The sequence below is a fragment of the Morone saxatilis genome, unplaced genomic scaffold (genome assembly GCF_004916995.1).
Source record: "Morone saxatilis isolate NCDOM2014 unplaced genomic scaffold, NCSU_SB_2.0 Contig11, whole genome shotgun sequence".
In the NCBI taxonomy this organism is placed as follows: domain Eukaryota; kingdom Metazoa; phylum Chordata; class Actinopteri; family Moronidae; genus Morone; species Morone saxatilis.
In genome coordinates, this window is record NW_023339663.1 from 19,981,621 (window position 1) to 19,995,724 (window position 14,104).

Here is a 14,104-nt window from a genome sequence, read left to right on the forward strand (position 1 = left end):
TCAATGTTTGGTGGGTGGAAGGGGAGAAAGTGGGTGTAGCTTGGGATTTGTCATATGCTATTCCAAAACCATCTAAAATAAAAAGTCTTGGTCACAATCAGGCCCTAGGAACATATGTACCCGAGAAAAGCTGTGAGCAAGCACTAGCACAGAAATGCTGGTAGCCCTTGCTCATTTTTGCATCTTCCTCTCTTTCCCTCTCACGTGCTACTTCCGAGACGGCCCCCTGTGGTGAAGTAAGTCAAGGTATGGGGGCACCTATGTTGAACTGAGCTGTGGAAAAACTGAAATGTGCTGCGTTTACGGCAGGCTATGTGAGAGGACGAGCCTCTAGAGGCAGATTCTAGGCAGGCAGGCGGCGGAGCTTAAATCTTAATAATGCTTCACTGTTCTTAGCTGAATAAAAACCTTGTAGGGTTGTGCTGCTGAGCTCAGTAAAGACCCATTGCTTCCAAAGAAAGGAGTGAGTTGGAATTAATACAGAGGAAAATCTATATCTGTAAAGCAAATGAAATTAGGCTTTTTGTGACTACTTAACATCAAATTAGTTTGGAGATGCACAATGGTTACCTTAACCTTACTCCTTCAGTAAGTGTAACTTTTGTAGATAGTAGTAGCGAGCAGAAAGTAGTGAGTCCTTTGCAGTGCCCTTTTTTAAATCCTATACTGAACACTTCTCTTTCACTTCCAGTGTGGCTACCGCAGTGTCTCATTTTGTTAATCAGAGGAGAGGCCAAAGGCTATACACAAGTCTGTGCTGAGAAGTGCAGGTCCAGGCTGGCTAAACTAATACAGCTTCAGAGTGAGCTGTCTGGTTCAGACGAGCGTTTGCTGCAGTTCAGTTGAGAAATTTGGGAAGAAACTATTTTGGCAAATGGAAAAAATAAAACTAAACTCAAAATCTGAAAGAAGCAAATCTTTACAATATTAGCCTTGCACTGAAATGAAACAAGGGATTGGTTTTACACCAGACAGGGCAAGACTGTTAACGAAGTGGAAATTTGACGTTAATCATAACGTCTACCTGACCAAAAGTCTGTGGAAAAAGCATTGTTGTTTTAGTAAGTTATTAGTCATGTATGATTACATAATTGGGGAAAGGTTTGTTTATCGGTACCAATAAATCAACGATTACTTCGCCAAATGTTACGTGTTTTTTTTTTTTAGGCTTTTCAAATACAATTTCCAACCCGCAGGTTTGTTTTGAAGCAAAAACTCCCCGCCCCAGGCAATGTTGATACTCCACCACATCCTCCATGTGTTTTAACTGCTCAGTGATGGAGGCATGTCTGAATTGGAGTGAATGACTGAACAGATCAGTAATTCACCTTGTTTTTGGTTGTGTGTGTATGTGCCTCTTTACAGAGGGCGCTGCAGGAGACGGAATAAAATCTGAGTGACACTAATCACAGGGATGATGGCACCTTCCTGCTCGCACAAAAGACAGCATACATTTTTTAAATCAAACTTGTAAAGTGGAACTGACAGCTGTTGCATATAGTAAGATAACTCCCCTGTTCTGTATGTGGCACATGAAATGTATTCGGAAGGAAGTTGCACGAAGGACCAGCATGAGGCCCCTATAATAGCCAGTAATGGGTTCATCTTTGAAAACCACATTAGATCTTAAGAGCCACATGAAAGTATAAAGCAGGTAATTATGCACCCCGGTCTGAATGGATCCGTGGCTGTAAATGACACCATTATTCTGGATTCAAAGAAACACAGAGTCACAGGAATCAACAGTCTTGCGGCTTGTGTTGCTTGTTTTATGATTATGTCTGCTCACTGTGGAAGTGAGCGCAGACAGTCAGCGCTTGCACATGTGTGTTTGTGTGTGTATGTGTCCATAAATCAGGGCATGTTTATTCACAGCACCATGTGTGTTCCAGACAGCATTAAATGAGTTAACAGTGTCTGGAGGAATGTAACTGTGAGAGAAGATAGACGGATGTAAGGAAGACTGAAAACGCTTCAGGGGTGTAAATTAGAACAGCACAAAAAGAACAGAAAAATGGGAATACAAATTTGAAAATAAAATTGAGGTTCAACATGTTTAACGTTTAATAAAGTAGAACTACCCAACTCAAAATGTCAACGTCCCATATTTTTTTTCTGTCTATTTCTCTGAGGGATTTGGTGCGGAGCCAAAGTGTTGACAAACATACACTTAGCAGGCCAGGAGTTCTGTCCAAATCAAATAATCAACCAGGAAAACCTGATTAGAGGGCCAGAAAGAAAGGGCTCACTTCAGCGCTCCCAGTGAATCAACACTCGCAGCCAAACAGAAACATGCCACAGTCACAACTGCTACTAAAAACATAATTATTTTTTGTTTGGTGTTTCCACCATTCAGTTCAATTTGATTCATTTAGATAATTTAACAAAACGGATACAGTCAACAATAACTGTAAGCCTTAAAACACAGAGCTGATTCAAAAAATAACATTTACTTTAGCAACAAGAGATCAGTGCATTGGTAGAGCAGGTCGTTAGTACTAGTGTTTCCAATACCTTAATATGATAATACATGATTTTCAAATCAGTTTGCTCTCTAACCTGAACACTGTTTTACATCCCTAAAACGGGATTAGAACTGTGCTTGGTCACTGAGAAAAGCTGTGAGCAAGCACTAGCAAAGAAATGCTGGTATAATGAAACCATGAGCTCCTCAAATAGTCCAAGCGCACTTCAGGGGCCCATTTGCACCTTCAGTTCAGAAAATGGGTAAAGCACCACCTGCGAACAGCAGGACATGTAAACAAGCACACATGGATAATACCAGGCGGAGGAGGCTTCTCGACAGTGAAATGCACACGACACACACACACACACACCCATGACTTGTTTCACATTCCTGAGTCACCCCTCCGCCACCCCCTTAATCTATGCTTGAGTGTGAAATACCACAGGAGGGTGGTCTCTGCACTTTTAACTCCTCACCTTTCTCCCTGTCCAGAGTGCACTTAGCCCATCTGGTCAGTCAGCAAGTAACTGAGGCCTGACAGAGATCAGTTCTTATATTAAACCACACTGACATTAAAACCGGTCACATGTCCCCCAGCCTGTGCTCGTTGAAGCCTGTAACTGACTTACGGCTGCTGCTGCTGCTTCTGACTGTGGATCGAGTTTAGGATGAACTCTCTCCCCTAAAATAAAACCGCTGGATACGGTTACATACTCAGCTCCCACTAAATAAAGTCCCCACTTATTTTTGGCCTTCATCTGTTCCACTGATCCAGTAATAAGGCTCACAAGCTGAGGGGGAAAACATCTCCCATCACAGCATACACACATAAACAGTCACCTGGCCATACACACACCAAAGTGTTTGAACTTTTGTTTAAAATACAAAAAAAATGACAGCAGTACTTTGACCTGATCTGGGCTCTTAGAGTTTTGATGATGGGATATTTACATGGTAGAATTTCACCTGCTCTCTGCAGCCTCTCTTCACATACTGCGTTCCAGCAACTATAAAAGTATTCATTCTTTTTCTGATATAATTTCTTTTCTTAATTTTATCCCTTCATCTGTGCTTTTTATTTTTCCTCTTTTCTGAATCTTTCCTCTTCACTCTTTCTCCCACCCTCTCCTATCCTGACTTCCCTTCTTTGTTTCATCTCTTCCCTCTTCTTTTCCCCTTTGTCACTCTCTCCTCTCCGTCCCTTGTCCTCGCCTCTCACCTACCTCAGCTCCAGCCCTCTGCCGTAACTCGACACTTTCTCACAGCGAGCGCCTGACTCTGCCAAGTTGTTTCCCTGTGTTGCTCCCCTGTTGCCATGGCGAGACTCTCTGTGTGTATGTAGGAGTGTGTGTGTGTGTGTGTGTAGCGAAGCATCTACGTACACTCACGCTGGTGTAAACTACAGCCCTGGAGCTTGTGTCTGGAGAGGGTGTGGTGTGTTAGAATGTGTGGATTTAAAGCACACTACTTTGGTGTAAACTGAGTCTTGGAAGGTTGTGATGTATGAGAGAAGATAGTGAGTTGTGTGTGTGTATGTTGTGTGTGTGTGTGTGTGTGTGTGTGTGAGAGACAGTCTGGCTAGCATGTGTGTGCGACAGATGTAAAAACAGGAGCAATGGTGGTCAAGGTCACGAGAGGGCCCATTTTATCTGGCAGTGGTTTCCCTACTGTGGCACTGTGGCACCACGACCTGGGATCTATGGACACACACACACACAGGCTTGCTGTTTGCCCAGCACACTAGGGAGGGCAGAGAGAGCCAGGGGGCCGGTTGACTGTTTGTTTAAACAAGGTCAATACATGCGCATGCACATGCGCACACACACAGACACACACACAGGAGCGTTTACTGTATACTGCATGAGGGCTGTATATGGCCTTGCTAGACTGGTCCAAGCTCAATTCCTCTTATTCCCCATTCTATCCTCCCCCACTCTCCCTCACTCTCTCTCTTGCTCACACACACACACCTCTCTGTCTCTCTCCCCCTCTCAGTGACTGTTTTCTTGCTGTGCGCTAAGCCTGATTACAATAAATGAGAGCCAAGCTTCCAACATGTTTACATCAAATACAGCCCTTGGGCAAAGCAACACCAGCTCCAGCCAGTTCACACAAACTGCATGGCTCTGCATTACTGTCTATGTGTCTCCCCATTATGACAACCAGTCTATTGAGAGGGTCAGCAGAGTGAGAGAGAGACCTATCGGAGCAAAAACTGGACTGTGGCAAAAGCAACAGTACGAAGAAGAAAAGAAAGCATATAAGACAGAGGTAGAGAGAGATGGACAGAATGAAGTAAAGGGTTATAGACACTGAAAATGTGAGGGTAAATACAGAGACAGAGAGCGAGACAGCAATGGGGTCATGGCCATGCATTCAAGTATTGGGATCAAAATCATTTAATGCATCCAAGCCAGTGGAAATCTAAGGCTGTCTTGGACAGCTTCTGTCATATTCTTTTTCCAATCCTTGTTACCAGACACCACAGCTTCATTTAGATTTATTAACTGTCGCAACAAGGTTAAATATGGATTTCAGATTTCAGACTTGTGTCGTAATTAAGTAGTTCTATGCTGTGTTTGTGTGTACTCGTTTGTTTATGTGCTGTGTACTGTGACTGTTTCTTCACTGTATCTGACAGCCTTTTCTTGTTGTGTCTGTCTGCCTCTATTCACAGCAGCAGGTAATACCAGAGGGGCTCCTTATATTTGTGTGGGTGCAGCAGCACTCAATTAAGCTGGATAAATACGCACAAGGATACCTCAGCCAGCCAGAGAGGCTTTGGACTTATATGTCTCCTAGCAACAGGTGTACCGATTATGGTCTGCAGCTAGCCCCAGAGGAATGGCTAAAACAGCCAGTCAGCCAGGCATAGACAAGGCCATCCTGCAATGTACAATCATTTTAAAAAGATCAGGTGGTCAACAATATTGAAACATGTTGAGGATCTTGCACATTTTTAAAATAAACTTAAAAAGGTTTTTAACCTTTCCACATAACTATTAATACCATAATGCTTGTTTTAAACTCTGTAGAATGTATACTGTATAAACAATATGAATACTGTATTCTGGAACATGCGTCATTTATTTATTATTTTTGTTTTGTGAACAACAAAGATTTTTCCACCAACCAGTAGATTACAAGTGTAGGATTTCCTTCTTTGTGGTGCTGTACACAAGTAAAGAGATAATTGTTCTAATGGATAAAAGCCTCACAAACATTGCTGACAGATGGACAAAGCTAGACTGTGGCTAGTTACAATATCATTAGCAGGGAGTCTTTGCATAGAAATACACAGAATTCCTCTCAGATCCCAGTGCTATTAATCATGTCTGTCAAAACAACTCAATGTAAACACTGTCATGCTTTGTGGTCTTTGTTAGTCTGGCTACCATACATACAGACAAAAAAGGAGCTGACTGCTATGGCCATTGCCAGCCAAAGCTTTATGACCTGTCCTGCTTGAGATCACTGATCAACTGCTGGTCAACACCATTGTGTCTAGCAGAAAACATTGTGTCAAGCTTCCAACACTCTGCAGTCTCGTTTTATTCCTTGAAGGGGTGTATTTGTGTTGCCAGAGCACAAATTACTGTAACATAGAATTCAAAGGCATGTCTACTGCTTAATATAATGCAAAACGCACTATATGACACTATTGCAAAGTCACACAAGACTACACACAGTACCAGCTGACAACATTAAACAATTTTAGTATGCACTGCTGTATTTCTAATCTAAGGTGTTTTATCTGTTTTGTTCCTAATAACCCCACTAGTTCAACAGTTTAAATTTAGACAAAAATTCATATTACAGTAGCCTCATAATTTGTTTGACCACAATCTGATCAGTGAAACACCTGTTGGGACTCCCACCTAAAGGTGATAGAGCAATAAAAGTCAATAGCTGGCTGAACATAAGAAAACCAGGCATTGGTGCCTAAATGGCAGGACAGAAACATCCTTGAGTTTGTAAACAAAGCCCTGGCTTGTCTGTAAGAGTTTGCCAATGCCGTTACAGATTATGTTACTGTGAGAGACACTACTTGAAGCCAGTACTCCATCTGCTAAAAAAGAGTCGTTTGAGCTCCAAAGTAAAGCATACACACCTCTCAAAACTGCAACCAAAGGTTACTGGACTGACAACTATTTAGATCCATCAAATGTGACCTTCTTGACACTTCAACACAGAGAACATCTCTGCAGGGAGAAGGAAGAGGGAAAACTGAGTAAACCAATGAAAAAGAATTTGAGCATTGCAGCTACCGAAGCACAGGAGGAAACTTGGTTACATGCCACAGAACTCCATGGCATTAGGTTAAATGCTAGTGTACTTTATTGGACTGTGCATATGGTGTGTCATTCCCTGCTGCTGAGGGCTCCACCTGCAATTTTTATTGTACATTGTTTTATTCTCGACTATCTATGTCGTCATGTCATACTGTCTATGCCAAGAAATCCTGGTTTGCCTGCTTCGAATGGGCCAGATAAAGAAATCAAATGTAAGAGTCATGTGCGCGATCGCTACGGGGCACCCGAGGGTCACATTCACCCCAATGTACGAAAGAGGGAAATTTGATGCTCCCAAAAATTGTCATGATCAATACTGGTTTAAAAAAAAGAGAAAAAGGTGGTCAGGTGGATAGTAGGCTACCTGTAGGTAGGTTTTTTCCTTCCCGATACCGATTGTGATAGCCAAACAGAGTACCGATCCGATACATGTGCTTTAATGAGCCTATATACATGCACACATATCATTTTATTTTTTTAAATGCATATACTACTAAGCCTGTATGACTGCTTTTATTATTTAATGACCCCAGGTAAACTCTTTGTCAGAGTTAAGAGTAGGGCGGGTTGTGACTTCAATATCATGGGGGAAAAATGACGAATGGGACACTGCTGGGAAGTAGCAGGCACAGGCCGCCTTCCATGGAGGCTACAATGTTTCTATAGTAGCCCAGAATAAAAATAGCAGGCAAGGGAGTTGCAATCTGCAACTACACCACTAGATGCCACTAAATCCTACACACTCGTTGTTTAAAGCCATGCAGCAAAAACAAAACATGCTTATATACAACTGTGTGATACAAATAGGAGCAAACCTCCCAGTTGGTCCCCGTCAGTTTCCGACTTAAGATTTTACCCTTGGTAACAGTGCAACTCAAACATTTTTAACACATGTAAACCAGACTGGCCCCACAGCTCCCTACTCAGACATTCTCTTGTTTTTCTGTTGACACAGCAGCTCAGTGGTGCATTGATCTGGGCAACAGTGTGGCCACAAAAAGAAGAAGAAGTCATCGCCATGTCCAGATGGCAGCTATGCCGTCATCTGGTGACATCACACCACCAGAGTCAAGACCCAAGGAGAATAAGAGGACCCGCAGGGCTACAGCCAAGGTAGAAGTAAAATCTGTAGGAAGGGCAGCTGCTGGTGTATCAAAGGGTTTTAGATCCAAATTATTAAACCTTGGAAGTGAAGCATGCTTTGAATGTGGACTGAATGACGTAAAAATAAATAAAGGAATAATAAATAAAGGCCATGAAGGTATTCAGTCAATGCCTCTTTTCTATACCTCTCTCACTGTATACTAATGTTTGCCAACATAAAAAAGAAAAGCTCCTTAATGTTGCCTGCAAAAAAATATTTATTTATTATACTATTTGGTAGTATATGTCCAATCTAAGTATTCAAATTCTGTGGCAGAGAAGCTGCAATCACACATGCTGGCACCAGTGTCACTGTGCCCCAAGGGACTAGCCTGGTTAACACCAACAGTGCACCTGTGAAACATGATACATGCAAGCTTGTTAACGCAGTCAAAACAGTGGCTGAATGACTTTGAGATTCCCTCCGACATGTTTTTCTGTTAATTTTAACATAGGTCCAAGAATACATCCAGCATCTCTGCGTGTTCTTCTGATGACCTCAAACAAAAATACAAATCACAATGCATGTGTGTTGGTTTTCAAAGTAAACGTGTTTCTGTAACAACAATAATGACATCACAGGGTGAAGAAACGACCTTTCAGTATGGTACTTTTTTTGCACAGAGCAGCAAAAAGAGGTTAAGAGGACCAACAATAGAGGAGTGGGTGTTTAGTAAACAAAGACTGACTGTTAGACCTGCTGGACAAGTGCTGATAGTATCTATCCTCACATAGTACAAGCCAACTCATTATTAGTGTTTTTTTAGTTTAATATCACACACTTAATTCTAAAGAAAATATACTTCTTAATCAAACTCACTTGCTCAGCCCGCCCTCCCTTATAAAACTCATTCACCCACACATTTTCTCTGTGCGCAAAGCTCTGCAAACCGCTGCTCATGACAAGCAAATGTTGTCTGTGTGCTTCTCTCGCTCTGTCAACTCCCTCTGGCCGTGACAACAATGTGATCATGAAAGTAGCGCTCAAGCAGAAATATATTTGATTTTCATGTTCAGCACCGTGCTAATACAAAGGAAACACAGACTTCTTTCACTTTTATCTGTGCAGGTTGAGGTGCAGGTTTTATAGGAGGTTTTGTGTATAGCAATGTACAAAAGTACATGAGTGGGAGTAAACCTAACTCTTGTGGCTTATCATCTGTTTTTGCCTCCTTGATCTAAACTGCTGCTATCGGATTAATTTTTGATTCTAGTCTTTATTAGTATTTAGCCCAACAAAAACTAATAACCATAATAACAAACAAAAAAAATGACATGACAAAATATTACAATTACAACAGAAAAATATCGTTTGGAGCAAACAAACCAGAGACTGCTGTCTTCACATTACAGTAAAGCTTTGAACTTTGAAATTGCCTAGTTTGAGTCCTAAGATATAAACTCTCTACACACTAGTAGCGTCTGCTATAACCAAACATTTCCCTCTGGCGATGAGGAATGAGGGCAAGCATGGCAAACACTTGGTTGAAAAACATTTGACAGCTAAATTATGCATCCTCACATATGGCGGGATAGAATCTTGGTCTAACTGAGGTTGAAATGGTTAATGATTGGCCTGGAGGGAGCCTGCATGACTGAATGTATGAGGACATGGGCTGTTTCTAAAGCAACAAATGGCAGTCATTTGGGCTTCCTTGTTGTTTCAGTGAATTTCATGTCCACAGCTGTTTGATTGTTGTATTTCTTTTCATTGTTATATCTTTTATATATTGTGCATAATGAGTGGTGACTGAGATAGCCTGAGGCCTAACCTACTTCCCACCCACAGCAATGACAACAAGTGGCCTACAGCCAATAATAACAAAAAATAATAATAAATATTCCAATACATTTTTACATGTAGAATATATAGAATATATTGCATTCCGATATTCATTTTTATATTTTCAAGAACCTTTCTTCTTTCATGTGGGGTGTCACAATGGAGCACCTGAGACCACTAATATATTGTATTTAAAACAAACAAAACTCAACAAGATGAAGGTCACATTTATCCCCATTTTGCTTTGCTAGTAGAGTACATGCAAGTGTGCAAGATATACAAAGGACAGACTGGACAGCTGACCGAACTGGCAGTCTGAACTGCAATGGGTTCCACAACAATGGTCACGGTCCACCTCGGCCCGTCTTAATCATACACACAAAGGAAGCTTGTCACTGCGTTCTTGAAATATTAATGGGACTGAAATCTTCCGCTCTCTCTATCTTGCTCCCTCTCTCTCCCTCAGAGAGAGAAGCAGCCATAGCTCTATGATAGCACCTAGTCTCTTACAGGTGCTATCGAATGACAGACCAGCTGACCGGGCTACAGTGGCAGCTCTCATGCCTGCCTGCTTGTCTTCCTGCCTCAACAGGTTGACTGACAGTCTGCTGTGGGAGAGGATCCATGTGACAATCCACACATGCAAGTAGCTAGGATGAAACCCTAAACGTAATGCTCATTCACAACCACATGTCTGAGCTATAGGGTTGAACAATGAGTCCAATAATGCATTAGTTTTATCATTCTAATATTGCTATCTGTATCATAAGTATGAAGGATGTCTGTGAGTCACTCACAGGCAAAAGGGCCTCCCTGCGAACAGCCTTCAGGAAGCTGTTGCTAAATTTTGATGTAATCAATGACGGCTGCAAGAGCTGACATCTTGGCCATGGGGTTAACTTTACCAATGCATGGCCAGCATCATGTCAGCACAGACAACAAATCAGACCTGACCTCTGGTGGAGATTTAAGCTTCAGTATGGTGAAGGATTACTTCTGAGCAGCAGTAAGTGCCCCAAACTTGTGGGAAAATGCCGAACTTTGTTACCTTGACGATTGGGTGGCCACCGGACGCTGCTTTGACAGCTCCTCGACTGCCCTCGGTCTCATAGTGCGCTCGGTGATGGGCTTTGGGTTGCATCTCTATCTTCAGGTCATACTGGCCAAACTGGCTTGGCAGCGGCCAATCTAGGGGAGGCAGTGAGGAGGTTCTGAGGAGAGAATACCACAAGAATAAACACACTCACCCACACAAAGAGGAAGAGTATATTAGAGCTTTGATATGAAACAATTAGAACATACAGTGGAAAAATGTGTGGTTGTAGTAATTGGTGCATATAATTTAATAACAAACTGGCCTGAAGCTTAGGACCAAGAGAGCATAGAATCTTGTCAGTGATGAGGAAAGAACATTTTAACAGCTTTAACAGTATAACTTTCCCTTAGAAAATGTCCTTCAGACTTTCCATATTTCAAATGATTGTGAATTTGTACAGACATAGTAATCCATGGGCCATCAAAGCTCACAGGGTCGAGCAAGACAACCTCTCGCTTTACTTTATGGATGATGACAACCACTTTAAGGCTGTCTGAAAACATTCAAAAGCTGAGAAAGTGGTATTCCCCTATACTGCCTCAGACAGTATAATAGGTGTAAATGGGGGTATAACATGCAGTATACTTAGCCCCACCAGACAGTGAATCACTGGAATGCCCACATGCATTAATCCTGTTCTTAAACACTTTACACTTGTAATAGGTCATATTAAGATTTTAAGGGTGAATCATTTTCTAGGGGGGGCTTTTCTTTGTGAGTCGTCTTTGTGGGTCAGTGAATGGTGGTGGGTGGGATGAGAGTGTGTCAGGCAGTGGTTAATTACGCTGTGTGTGTGTGTGTGTGTGTGTGTGTGTAAGTCTGTGTGTATACTGTACAAGTGTATATTTTATGCATAGTGCACCCCACGGGCTGGCGTTGTGTGTTTTTCCTCCCTGCCTCTTTTTTTTTTTTTTTTATCTGTGTAGGCCACAATCATATTTGAACAGCTGCACTCGAAAATATAACACTCAGTGGCCTTCTCCACAGAGAAACTGGGCCTCTCCATCTGAGTGCATTAGTTCAATTTATCCCCAAAACATTTTGTAAACACTGGCATCAACTATTAGCATCAACCAGGCCATAACCTTTTCCAAATGTTGTTGTATTTATTGTTGTTGATTAGAATTTAATTAATTATATTTAAGTACAATCCCCACAATCCACTCAAAATAATGATTTTGGAGTAAATTGTAAATTCTCCCAAAATGCCCAAAATGAAAAGTAATCTGGACCAAAATGTATTTCAATGTAGACATACTTTAATTAAATATAAATGGAAGATGCCTTATCATGACAGTAACGAAAATTATCAATATCTTTAACTCATTTTTATCATAATTATCTTTATATATCTGTCATTGTCAGAATCATTATGTGTATGACAGCTACAAATGTTACCAACAGAAATTTCCATTTTTGGTTTACATTATTGGTTTACTTACGTCTACCCAAATTCTACTCTGTAATATCTGTACTGAACTACTACATATGTTCAACTTGATACGGTACTTAAATTGTATTAAAAGCCACAATGTAAACCCTTGTCACACGCTGACATTGTACACAATTAATTATTTATGATCCAAGAAGCCTACTGTAGGGCAGCACAAGCTATATATTTGTGTCACCCAGGTGTTTTGTTTTGTAGCAGTTACAAAGTGCCATTGTTTTTTTAGCACAGCAGTATACGCAATCATAAATTAAACTGTGTGTGTCCATGCATGTGTGTATGTATGTCTATGGCTGTGTTCTATGTTAGGTCTGAGTCAGTGAGTTGATTTTGTACTGTGGGCAGCTGCAACTTTGTGGTTCGTGTTGACTTATGGGCCAAGAGGCAGACGCCCTACGCTACACACTGATCTCTACCATAATGTTGGCCACTACAGGCTCTTTGTGCCCCCTGTCACACGGTGGCATGAACTTTTATTTGGCTCTATCCAAGGCGGTACAGGCTCCTAGCATGCAAACGTACTGAGCCTAAACTGCATGATACATCTTTGACAGTAGAAATCATTTTTTAAGGGAAAGTTTGTAAAGTTTTAGCCAGCATGGCTGACTCCCTTAATTCTTCCCTTTCCAAATGCCTGTCAAGTGCTGGCTACATTCAGACCAATCTGATCAGACTGAATTAAAGACATGTGAGTCAGGCTTTCAGTGGAGCCATTTCACTTCATAAACTGCCTTACAGACTGGCACCAAATCCAAAGGAAAGGCTGCATTTTGGAATGAAAAGGCATGTGTCTGATATTTTGTAGATGTTTTGAGAAGCTAAATGTAGCTTTGTGGTTACAAATCTAACTGAGCTATATTTTGCAGATTCTCCTACCACATATGACATGAAAATGTCACCTAAAACCACTTTAGGTTGTAACTTGTTACATAAATGAACCCTAACTTGACTACTAGCCAGGCTGAGCAAATCATATGTGAGGCTATATAACCCAAATAGTTGTCACGAACACTTTCTGTTCACTTGCTGTGCTTTTTCATATCCTGCTTTAAAAAAAAGTTTATACTGTATGGCTATCTGTGCTGACACTGATGAATGTATAGTCTGCTGTAATGTCCAAATAGTCAACAAAGACTTGTAGTCAGTCCTTTTAAGCTGGATTTTCAAACACAGTTTTCACCTGATAGCAGCTCTATCTAAGATCTAACACTCTAACACGGTGTAATAGACGCATCCTAACCTTTATGTTATCCTCCCGGCAGCCATGACATAACCACCCAGGAAGTGTGGGTTTGCATGGCTGCTACGGTAACAAGAGTAGAGGAGGACAGAGGAAATATGAGCTTTGTGACGGAGCAGAACCGGAGCATTAGCCTAGGTCCTGACAGAACATAACCTTTCTCAAATGTCTACGCCATGGTGTACTGGCTACCGGTCCCAACACATTGCTAAAACCCAACTAGTCTTCTCTATAGTCTCCGCAGTCCCAGTAGCATCCTTTTCTTCCAGTGAATTAGGTAATCTTGCATCTATCTTGCACATGTTGCATGAATGAAAACAATGTATGTTTATGCTGTTCTCTTGCAGTTTTATATCAAAAGTCCAGTACCAGTACTCCCTGAAAACTAGTGCATCTTTACTGTTTCTCTCATGGATTAATGGTAAGCATACATGTAACCTCTAACCAATAATACCATTATTATTATTATTATTATTATTAGTACCTCTCAAATGCTAGCAACAAATAAAACTGCATTTCTAGTCCTAATGGTTATCCTATTCAGTTTAATTATTTCTCTCTGTCACTCCCACTTTCACAGTCCAAAAACAAAAAATACAGCCAATGCTAACAGTTCATTCAGTCTATCAAGTG

General features: G+C 41.3%; 1 protein-coding gene across 6 annotated transcripts in view; it reads right to left on the reverse strand.

The window, feature by feature from the left end:
* nfatc3a (nuclear factor of activated T cells 3a) overlaps positions 1-14,104 on the reverse strand; it is a 58,709-nt gene that overhangs the window by 24,610 nt on the left and 19,995 nt on the right. For all 6 annotated transcript variants that reach the window (XM_035651969.1, XM_035651968.1, XM_035651974.1 and 3 more), the window contains exon 3: positions 10,734-10,896. In XM_035651969.1, coding sequence (XP_035507862.1) covers positions 10,734-10,896 — 163 coding nt within the window. The remainder of the gene's footprint in view (positions 1-10,733; positions 10,897-14,104) is intronic.